General features: G+C 40.8%; 1 protein-coding gene across 1 annotated transcript in view; it reads right to left on the bottom strand.

Moving 5' to 3' along the window:
- mybpc2a (myosin binding protein Ca) overlaps positions 1 to 10,892 on the bottom strand; it is a 27,171-nt gene extending 16,279 nt beyond the window's left edge. Inside the window, exons 1-10 of the mRNA XM_071204012.1 lie at positions 10,875 to 10,892; positions 10,145 to 10,228; positions 9,886 to 10,034; positions 9,100 to 9,217; positions 8,820 to 8,868; positions 6,051 to 6,107; positions 5,782 to 5,957; positions 5,408 to 5,540; positions 3,508 to 3,632; positions 1,009 to 1,114 (exon numbers count right to left, since the gene is read on the bottom strand). Of these exons, the coding sequence (XP_071060113.1) occupies positions 1,009 to 1,114; positions 3,508 to 3,632; positions 5,408 to 5,540; positions 5,782 to 5,957; positions 6,051 to 6,107; positions 8,820 to 8,868; positions 9,100 to 9,217; positions 9,886 to 10,023 (902 nt within the window). The 5' untranslated portion in view covers positions 10,024 to 10,034; positions 10,145 to 10,228; positions 10,875 to 10,892. The remainder of the gene's footprint in view (positions 1 to 1,008; positions 1,115 to 3,507; positions 3,633 to 5,407; positions 5,541 to 5,781; positions 5,958 to 6,050; positions 6,108 to 8,819; positions 8,869 to 9,099; positions 9,218 to 9,885; positions 10,035 to 10,144; positions 10,229 to 10,874) is intronic.
- Between the last annotated feature and the right edge of the window lie 1,236 nt (positions 10,893 to 12,128).

The following is a 12,128-nucleotide window of genomic DNA, read 5'->3' on the forward strand; positions in this document are numbered from 1 at the left end:
CCCCTTGTTACTTTGGCTATGATGGTCATAATCTTACCAAAATCACACTGGTGTTAGTTATTTCCCTCTAGTTTAAGGAAACCAACACATTTACTCTGGGCCTGTCAGGTGAAAAATTAAAGGGGGGCTTCTCAATCTGCTAGAGCTGGTGTTATGGCTGCAGGATTTTGAACACCCCTATGCAATTTTGGCAAGGATGCTCATAATCTCACCAAAATGGTGTTAGTTAGTCCCATATTATTATTATTAAGGCACGATGTCTGACAGAGTGACACGGGCCAAATTATGAATATGCTGCGCAGTCCGACACAAAGCAGGACATTTGTTCACCCATAACCGGAGTAGGGATGCCAGCGATTATTCGATTATTCGCTACAGTCTCCATAATCGAATATTATTTTAAAAATCGATTTTATTTATATATATATATATATATTTTTTTTTTTTTATTTTTTTTTGTATGGCTTAGTTTCAACCAAAATATATATAAATATATATATGCTAATAATAGTAATAGTATTAATAATTGTAAATGGTCATTGGTCACACCAACAGTTTGTTTTAGCAGTGCACTGCTGCTGCAGCACACTACACACCGACCCCTCCCCCACCCCCCCTCTCACGTGCGACTACAGATGAACAAAGCGGCAGGTAAAAAGAGTTCCTCCTCGTGGGCCGGTCGAATAATCGATTATTATTCGCCAGGGCTGCCGAATAATCGATTTTGATCATGGTCAGTTTCTGGCAACCCTAAACCGGAGATGGTGCTAGATTTGCAACAAATAATTGTCAGTGCGTCACCCTCAATACAAAACATAATGTTTATCTTTGGGGCCTGTCTCTATCGGTCATGGCAGTTTACTGCTGCGTTGACAGGGATCCTGGAAATACCTCGACATGCATGAATGTGCGAGGGCCCGATCATCGCGGTTTGCAGATTTATTGAACTGCTTTTCTGAACAGGGGTCAGGAATAATGCATTTCCTAATGTATTGTTATTCGGCTCACCATTTGACGTTGGCCCCTTCCTCGGACACTTCCACCTCAAACTCCACCTTCTCACCCTCAATAGTGTGAACGTCATCCAGCAGCTTGGTGATGGTGATAGGGGGCTCTAAAGACAAACAAAGCTTTGTGTCAAAGGTTAAAACAACAGAGTGAGACTGAATGATTAACAAGCTGTAAATAAAGACAGGACCAGAGCAAAGGATGAAAGAACTGCGGTGGATAGAGCTGCAATGTATCCGTACTTGAGTACGGTGTATTTCTTCAACAGGGCATGAACAAACAACACATATGGTAATTGATGGAACCCAGCTAAATCTAAGTGCATGCAAAGTCTTGATTTCAACTAAAGGACAGGCCTATAAAGTAAAAATCAAGCACAAACCAGTTACATATACATAAATGGCATCAACATCACTGTGTATTGTCTATCAGAGGGGTTGAATCAATCATGTTGTGTTATGGTTGTACATACTTCTACTGAAATGAAAACTCTGAGGAACCTGTAATCAAAAACTAAAAAAGTAGATATTAAAGTGTTATTGAGGAGTTTGGTGTGATATAAATGAAATGCAATTCATTGAATAGCCTGATCAATCAGAAGTTCATTGGTCGGTTAATTATTTCATCAGAAGAAACATTTGTTTTCATTCTGTGATATTGATTTCAACTTTGTAAATCTAGTATCTAAAGCTTTCATTTTACGTGATATTATTTCTAAACAAAACATTCCTTGAAAGTAGCTTTCATTCTTGTATTTCTGTACTTTTGCTTTCTCTGTGGAAGGGAGGTTGGTGGCATTGTTAGTGTTCTCTACAAGCAGAGAAGACTAACACAGAGGTAAAGTGCATGCCCTTGTTTTAGCAGAATATACTCTTGAAATCCTTATCAATGCCATCTAACACATCTGTGTTGTAGATGTGGAAGATACCTCAAGTCTCCTGAGGTGAGAGTCACATTGTGTAACCACATGGTGTGATGCTTGATGCTCTGCTAGCCTCAACTATTTGTCATCGTCAGCATCCAGTCCCCCTCTGGACGTCTCAACTCTCTTCAACCTCAGCTGGAGAGACCAGAATCTCTCTGAACTGTGGGAACTGTAGCCGCTCCACAGACACCTTGTTTCTGCGGGCCTCACACAAGTTTGATGAAAGGAGCCTGATGTCTTCAGTTTAGGTTTGGTTTCTCTGCGTAAAAAACGTAGAGAAATACTTTTTCCCCCCCAGGAATACATAGGGGAGGCATCACCGGACGCTTCACAAGTGTCCTTCTAACAAATGTGTCCAAATATTGTAAGGGGGAAACTCTCTGCACTTTGTCTGAACTCACTTCAGGAGTTAGAATAAAGACCCACTTAAGAACTACTTAAGCAAAAGCAAAGCTCTACTTAAGGTGACAAAATCGCTACACAGTTAGTGTAAAACCATACTGCTTACATTAACTAACATCTTGTTGCTACTAGAGCTTTCGATGTGTTACATTCGATGCCATTCGCTTCATAGCCAAATTCTCTGCCAAAGTACTTTTGACTAGTTGTCATCTGCTAAACTTCTCACTGGCTTTAACAATATCAAGAGATATCAACAACAAACGGTAAGGATGTAGATGTTTGCAAACAGAAACATGAATGACATTTTTAAAGATAGTGTTTGTGTCCATAACAATCTGAGCACACACACACACACACAGACACACACACTGGAGCTGCATGGACGCAGTGTCTGTGTTAAAGCTTACCCTCTCGTACGGCCTCTGATAATGTAAAAGCAGGATGGGCGGCGGTGAGCACATAAAGTAAAGTATGGGATTAATATAGAAGCAGAGGACCCAATTACAGCTATTAAAACCTCTCATACTCACACACAGAAAGGACACATTGAGATAGAGACACCATAGTAAATCTGAATCTATAATATAACCTTATTATCATGGTGTATGTTTTTTTATATAATAACAGTTATTATTACAAATAAACACTTTTGGTATAAACGATAACTTAAAAATACCAAATATTAGGTTAAATTAATATTGTAATTAAACAGCCATCAAGGTATACCTATAATTAGTATTACTAATAATAATAATGTGTATAATAAAAAGAAATACTTATATTTAGACATTTCAGCATATACTGTATATAAAATCCAAATATAATGGAAAATGAATTATTCAGTTGAACAGCAAGACTCACACGTCAGTCAAACTGATAGAAGTGATAGCACATTGATATGGACAGCACAACAACAGTGATACATGAGCATAAACATAACATGGGAATTTCACTCGCCATGTGCCCATTAAAAATGAGTGAGCAGACAACAGAGCGCAGCATGCTACTATGTGGCATACAAGCGTTAGAAATAAACAGAAGACAAACACAGACAGGAGAAGGGAACAAAGCTGTCAAGCCTCTCAGTGCTCAAATGACAGCATTTGCTAAACCGAGCAGAAAAAAGGCTCTGCTGTAAAGAAGGATTCCTCCAAAGACAGTGACTCATGTACCTTTGATAAAAACCTCCGTGAAGCTCTTCTCCTCCCCGACCACGCACTCGTACGCTGCGTCATCTGACAGGTTGCACTTGTTGATAGTGAGTGTCCGCTTGTTGCCCACACTCTCAAACACATACCTGGACGCACAGGGATGATGGGGGAAGATTATACGAGGAGGACAAGAAAGAGAGAGACAAGAAAGAAAAGGAGAATAATGAATATATACTTTGAGCAAATATGGCCACGATCAGATGGAGAGAGGCCTGAAGACAACAAGAGTGACTCACAGCTTGAGACACAGAATCCACACATTGTTGTACAGACCTTCAGTGCACAAGTCTATTCTCCCACACACTGACACACACTGACACACACACACACACACACACACACACACACACACACACACACACACACACACACACACACACGGGATGCTTTACAAACAAGGTGACGCCATCCATAGGGTCCTTGCCACGGTCTCTAGTGAAGTGCTCACATCATCGGACGAGTCAAGGTATAAACTACCATTCACAGTAAGTTTAATATGAACATAAATAAAACCTACTTTAGGGCTGAGCTGCAGATGTGAGGCAGTCAAACATATTGTTTATGATAAATAAATAAATAGCATTATTTTAGAATCTCTAAAATGTGTGAGAATCTCTAAAATGTATGAGAGATACGTTACCTTTTTTTGAGTATTGTTCTCATAAATTCTTATCAACACCCAACTGGATGTCTTGGTTTGTCTGACATGAAAAAAGATAGAGATAATCCCGATGGATTAACTCTGTAATAAAAAAATCTAAATTGCTTAGCTGTTGATGGTTACAGTGCACATCCTGAAAGGCGCTCTGCTTCGTTCAGGGCAAAAGACCCCTCACATACTAACTGTCCTCATCAAAACAGGAAGAGGACATCCTTACGTTCAATGAAAGCCGCTGAGCGACTCAAAATGGCAGATGGTGGAGCCATTGAAAAAATACCACTCGCAACAGCTAGCCTCTTCAATAAAACACCAAAAGAAGCCTTTGAAGGAGAAAAGAGCAAAGAGGAGAACCAGGGACACTGACGGGAGCTGAGCTGGCTCCAAACTATCTATGTATGTCTACTGTTTTTCATAAAGGCAGAGTTTGCGACAAAAGACTCTTAAATCAAAACATATTGGGACTCATATCATTTAGTATCCAGTCAATGAGCGATGACAAGGTGTACTATATGCTTCCTGAGCTGATACTTAGCCTGATCATCTAGAAGCTATTATGCTGGTCAAACCATTTATTCTAAATTGCTCTCTTACATATATATATTATATATATATATATGTGTTTGGACAGTTGTCAATGTAACATTACCTTGCTAACAACCATACACTACAGTGAACAGGCTAATTTAACAATACAACTTAACATGAAGCAAATAGGGGGGGGGGGGGGGGTGGGCGCAGTGGACTAGTGTCCCTGGGCCAGACACTTCACCCCAAATTGCTCCTGTGGGGATTGTCCACAGTATTGAGTATGTAAGTAACATGTAATGTAAATATGAAATGTGCAATGATGTGACTGAAAAGAGTTTAACCTTTTATAAAGTACAATCTTTTACACATGACTAATTTATTAACTCTGAATTACTCCGAATTAATCAGAATTAATCAGAATTAATCAAAAACACTTCAAATACTTGAAAAGAATGGGACAAGGGTCTATGCTTAAACTAGTTTTCTTTACGACAGCACAAATGACTAAAATGGCATTGAGTGGTAAACCCATTAACATTTTTTGCAAGGGCCTATCTGGTCATGTGGGTACTTGTATACTTTCTCAACATGATGCGTCAGTACAATGTCACACTCACACCGGCATATAGTAGAAAGTATACCACCTAAATAGTGATATAGCAATTTGCTCACTTGGCTGATGGTTTGATTTCCTGTCCGTTTTTGAGCCACTTGACTGGAGCGTTGGGGTCAGTTAGTTCCACTGTGAGATGGATCCTTTTGCCTTTTCCCACTGAGTAGGCTGTATCCAGCTTCTTCAGGAAAGCTGAGGGTAAATGACGAGTCATTTCAACAACAACTTTAACAGCCAAATAATCCAGCAGCAAGCATAAACTAACACGCATTCAACCTGTTTTCCCTGCAATATAACTTCCCCCCTCAAGGCCTTTAAACACGGCTTGCATTTACAGCCTGCTGCATTACAGAGCTCCTGCTTCCTGTCTGCCACCTCACTCAGTCTTATTTTGCGTCGTAGCAACTCTGCTCTCTTTTTCCTCGCTCCTCACCATCACTCTTCTTGGGCTCCACCTTCTTCTTCATTTTCTTCAGCCTCGACAGCATGCCCCTCAGGTCTGTGATGCCGTACTCAAAGGCAATCTTCTCATAGTCACAGGGCTTGGCCTCCTTCAGGATATCCCACACATCCACTTCTTCTACAACAACCTCCTTGCGTTTCTTCTCCCTGAGAATTAAAACCACATTCAAGAAAAACGCATTTAAGAGACCAAAATGTAACTTTGATGTTTGTCTGTTGGTAATTAAAAGATGAACTTGCCTTTTCTTGAGCAGCGCACTGAAGTCTAGATCACCAGCATCCTCACCAGCATCTCCACTGAAATTAAAGGAAATAAATTAATGGGAATTATCTTTGTATGTTTATAAAACTGTACCAAAGCGGGTAGCGAAAAAGAGTAATAGGAAATATAGATCATCTCTTTTATTCCACATTATACAAAGCTATAAATACACAAGAAATTGCAAGACAATTATAAAGACAACAAAGACAACCCAACAGCACACAGTGGAGTTCTAATGAATTTGTGTCTGTAGTAAAAGCTTACCCTTTTTTCATCCTGTGTTCAGATAGATGCAAAAATAGGATGAGTGAGAACATAGAGTTTGATGAGGGCTATAAGCAATCATCATGCCCTAAATTCAAGTGACAGACAGAAATCACAATAGACAAGCACATGTAAGCAAGAGACATCGATTAGCTAAAAGCAAAATACATACTGCTCATACTGCATATCAAAGAAAGCACAACAGAGAATTAATAACTTGATGGTGCAAGTTCTGAAGCATGGTTTAATTGTCATTAGTACAGAAAGCACAGGCAAAAAGTGATGTTATATGGAAATCTATATTTATTGATGAATGAAAGTATGCTCCTGAGATTCAACATCATGCAGAATCGTGGGTTGAGAACTTTACGGCGGGGAAAGCTATCGCTGTGTTTCACTGCATAAACCTTGTATTACGCCTCACATGAACATTTCCAAGTGATGAGAAGAATTCACTTGGTCTCGAGTCATCAGTCACCTTCTTGTGCTCAACAAGGTGACGAGTACCTGTGTGTGGCACACGCCAATACATGTCTATGGCTCAACTGTTTGTTGTTTTCCACTGTGAACAGTTTTCCTGACGTTGTTGAGGCTCATCGAATGCCTCAGAGAGCAAGATAAATGCCAATAAATTCAAAGCCATTCCCGAGTGATGATGTTTGTCCTATGGCTGAACGGTTCATGCAAGGATAACATCCATCCATGTTGTCCTTGCCATCTCGTAAGCAGGACATTTCCTGTGACAATGCTCTCTCTCTCAGGGCACACATGAACACCAGATGGTCGAGTGAGCATGACATCGATGTTCGCCGTGAACTGCAATTGCTAGATATCAACTTGAACACTTTTAAGAGATTCTATATTGCTGTATCAGATAGTGCCCTTAAACACCTACTGTTGGAAGAAGTGAAACACACATTACATTTTTAAACAATATTTTCTGAATATTCACTAAAGTTAAGATGTAAAAAATAAATGACTATGGCTGCTGTGGTATGTTAAAATGCACTCGAGTTTACATAAAAATGGGGATCAGGGGATTTTCTATAATTAGCTCCCTGTTTTGGTGCGATCAGTATGTATTCCACAGAATAATTTAGTTTATAGTTTTCTTTTGATGGCTTTTCAGGTGGCCAATCAGTCAGCAGAGCGACATAAAGAAGAGAACATTGCCTGATAGGCCTAGGGCAGTGTTTCTCAAACTTTTTCATACCAAGGACCACTTAACCAATTAAAAAACACTCCACAAATATCCAAAAACACATAGTTTTTCTAGAACAGATTACAAATCGCCTGAAAATGCTACAAACAGGTGGCAACATGTGTGACGAAGGTGTTACGCTGGGCTATATCATGCAATTAAAAGTGAAACTTAAGCTCGCTCCATTGCAGAGATATTCCCGCGAGAGTGCGGGAAACTTGTTTATTTCAAATGTGAAATGTTACCAATATACTCACGGACCACTAGGGGGCGCTCACGGACCACCAGTGGTCCGCGGACCACACTTTGAGAAGCACTGGCCTAGGGCATATGATGGAGAGCTTAGGCTATTTCAGTCGAGCACACGTAAAAAAGAAAAAGTAATAAGAAAGTAATAGGAGTGAGTGTCCAAGATACTAGTATCAAATAATCAGCCCACATGTATTAGCTTCTGCAATACATGTTAAGAGAAACACAGATGAGGATCCCATAGGAGACAGGATTCTCCATACTTACCTTTTAGAGGTTGAGTGCTCGACCTCCACACAACAAGGTGTTCAACAGACTCATCTATTATCTCTCCAGCAACATATTTTAAGCAACTTTTCACTTTTCATTTATCACACCAACTTCACCCCCCAGCACCCTCTCTCTCCTTCATATCAGCATTCTGCAAATAAGCACACTGACATCCTGTCTAAACCACATTATGATGCTGTCTTTTCCCCTGTTGTGTTTCTCATCTTACCTGTGCCTTTCTGCTCGCGCTCAAACGAGGGAAGGAAATGTTATTTTTAAACACAGTTTACAAATAAGGAGACTCAAGGTGCTAAGATGTCGGCTGATTTCCGATCACACAAGACGCATACCGTACACAGGCTGAGAAAAGCTGACGTTTAGAAAAATAACTCGTTAAAAAAGCACAGCCACAGGATACACACTCAGATACACTTCGCACCAACAGAGTCAAAGACAGAAATAGATATTGAGGGAAAAAATAAGTCCCTTCGGAGACTGTCACAGAGAAATTCTTAAGATGGTAAACCATGAGGGACTCTAGGTGAAGCAAAACACCAAGGCAGCAGACGCGTTGAGACGTGACAGACAGGCAGACAGACTGACTTGTACAAAGTCGGTTACAACTGAGGAAAAGACAGACACACAGGCAGAGACACTCGTTGAGACTGACAGATGCCCAGAGGCAGCGTTCTACAGTGCAGCATATGGGAGACAGTGTGACGGGCGACATGTTGAGAAGACCCTTGCCGACACTGAGACTCACGATCGTTTAAACGACTCCAAGATGTTGTCCTGCTGCTCCTCTTGTACAGCTGAAGGAAGACGGAAGAAAAAAGACTGGTGAGAGGCTAGGTTAATTCATTACACCGCAGGTTGGAGCAGCAGAAGAATAATGGACTGATGACCTCGCTAGGCCACTAAATGATAGGACCTAGTGTGTACCGCACTCACTGAGATATGGGCTGACAAAGCCTGTAGCATAGTAAAAGTGGATATGCTGAATGGAAGATGACAATAATGAGATTGCTTGTCTCCAGGCTTACCCTGCACGGAGACCTCGAATGTGCAGATGTCGCACTTGTCTTTGGAGGTGACCTCGCAGCGGTAGCCACCTGCGTCTCCATCCACTACTTTGATGATGCTCATCTCGTAAGTGTAGATCTGACAGTGAGAGAGGGGGATGATTTGTGGGGAACACATAGAATTAAAGGAACACACGTGCGCACACAAACCCATACACACGCGAACAGATAAGCATTGCATCCTCTCAGTGTCATGCTCAGACAACACAGGTCGACTAATACCGGTTTGCTCATTAATCAAATTGCTGAACCCCTGATTTGAAGATCAGCGAACAAACCCTGTGCAAAATCATTTGAAGTGTTGTGTCATCTGCATACATTGGTATCTTGTATTCCTTATCCATCTACAGTTTATTTGGGCGTTATGTTGAATGCTAGTTGTATGTCCATTTTGGGCAGAATCTTTGCTAAATGTGTATCGGTCTCACAGAAGTGGTAAATACATTAAATAGGAAATAAAAACACGCACACACACACACACACACAAACATACACACAAACTAAACTAAATAGTTTGAATTGAACAGAGGTTGTGAGATAGGGAAAACAGTCGATAAAACCAGATCCATTAGATATACATTTTATATAAAAACTTCAAAAAACACAATACTTTATAAGATGTGTATGGACAACCAAAGTCAGTAAGCTTCATTATCTAGATCCAATGCATGTCTCTACGAAGTCATTTTAAAAGTCACAAACGGTATCATAACAATTGATTTACAGAGGTTATATTAACACACATACCTTGGTGTTCCTGTCGTAGACCTCTTTGAACTGCACGTGCTTTCCAGCCTTGCTGCCCAGGTCCAGCCACTTCCCCTTCAGCCATTTCATGGTGGGCTTCCTCAACAGGTTGGAGGAGTCAACTCTGGCCACAAACATGACATCCTTGCCTGCAACACACATGGACAGATTAGTGGCTGCCTGCCTTCCAACAGGGCTCTGGCACTCCTTTCATTTGGGATGTAATTCAGGGTTTTTATGGCCGACCATCTTGCCAGACCTTTTGTTGCCGTGACACTCTGCGGCTTCTCCACAAAAATGCCGCTCACTTCGGAGAGCTGAGGATCCTCCCCTGGTACATTGTCTGTGATGGGTGATGAATAGAAGAATAACAGAGGAACAATTAAAGCTGGAAATCATGATCTGGGAATCAGATTAAGACGCAACAAACAGATTGATAATGACAACAGGACACATGTCGATCAAGCAAACAACCAAATCAGCAGTCTTTAAAAAGAATCTGGTGTCTTACAGCCTGTTGGATGATCAAGTATATTTTATGTCTCAAACCACTACTGTAAATGCCAACCGCTGAGCTTAGGGAGGATATCTTCCTTTTGTAATCTTTTTTTAGCACTTAAATAGAGCAACAGTCTTTCCGTGAGGCAAAACTATTAAGCAGTTAATGCCTTTGCTGTTACACTGCACCATTTGGGACCCTCTGATAAATAACAGTCAACCAAGCAGCCCCCTGGAGCAGAGTGGCCCCAGGGAATAAAGACACTGCTCGGATCACATCTGAAGACATCACATTAGGGTTGACTCTGCGCAATCTTCTGCCACCCTGACAGAACATAAGCTGAGGCTGTACCCTGTTATCTTGGCAATAAAAAATGCGCTTCTCTTTTATCCGTTCCCTTGTTTCTTGTGCAAGTAAATTGATGTAACCTCTGTAAGGTGTTTGCTTGTCAGTTGATACGCTTTACAAAGACTCTAAAGTATTCTCTTACCATCAGGAGGCAATTCTGCATCAGAGGAGGGAAAAAAAGGAAGAGAGCGGGGAAGGCGTCAGTCTGTACAGTGTCTGTGCTGTGCTGTTAAACACAAGCGTTAATTGGTCCAATTATAATCTTGACTTCAGGTGAGGAGCACTCACACTTTAGATCAACGTGCTCGCACACTCCAAAAAAACACATATTTCTTATTCTGGCTCTAATTAGCAAATCATGTTTTTTTTCTTTTACAAAATAAAAACACACAACTGTTAATGAGTTATGTCTTCAGCGATCAAGTTTAAAAGCTCTTGGATGTTAACTGTACACAATCTGCATAAAACATTGTTTCTCTGAGGTCTTGAGTCAAACATACTGTAAGTGTTTAAAGAGGGTTTATGGACAAGCAGCAGGTAAAGGGAGAAAGGCACATGGGACAAACAATCAAGTAGAGTGAGGAGGGTCCTGGCTCTCTCTCTCTCTCTCTCTCTCTCTCTCTCTCTCTCTCTCTCTCTCTCTCTCTCTCTCTCTCTCTCTCTCTCTCTCATCTCTCCCTCTCTCTCTCTCTGGCTCTCTCTCTCTCTCTCTCTCTCTCTCTCTCTCTCTCTCTCTCTCTCTCTCTCTCTCTCTCTCTCTCTCTCTCTCTCTCTCTCGCTCTCTCGCTCGGTTGTGCTCGGTTAATTTGATCTTTTAATCAAAAGTGCCCCTGAGGACAGATCCAAGTTCAGATGGTCAGGATGATTTAAAAGGTTTCAGTCTGAATGCTAAGTGGGTAAAGCTGATCCGCGAATGTCACCCAGGGGACACTTAATAATGTTTACACTGCACTGTTACATCGGACAGTTGCTGTGTTTGGAATGAGGGCTGCATCGTGGAACTCCAGACACTGACCTGGACTTTGGGAGAATAGCCTACATCTGACTAAAACCCCTAGTGAGGATAATTTGTGTCAACAAGCATTAAAAGTATTCAGTAGCGCTTCATTTTGCGGGATCGATACTTTATCTTAACCCTTCCTATAAACTTTCCTAGAAATAAAACGATGTAATTTGCTATTATTTTGGGGGAAATTAGAGTTAAGACTTTCAACTCAAGAAGGAATAACATATGTTTCTATTCAAGTGACAAAGTCCTAGCAGCTGTAGGAATTTAAAACAAGTCAGGTGCAAACTATTACAAAGCACACAATAGTGGTTGGGGTGGATTTGGAAGTATGTTGTTGTTTTACCAATTGAACACTTTCTATATTATACTTATAATTGATGCTGAATT

Source organism: Pseudochaenichthys georgianus, chromosome 8, assembly GCF_902827115.2.
Source record: "Pseudochaenichthys georgianus chromosome 8, fPseGeo1.2, whole genome shotgun sequence".
Taxonomy (NCBI): domain Eukaryota; kingdom Metazoa; phylum Chordata; class Actinopteri; order Perciformes; family Channichthyidae; genus Pseudochaenichthys; species Pseudochaenichthys georgianus.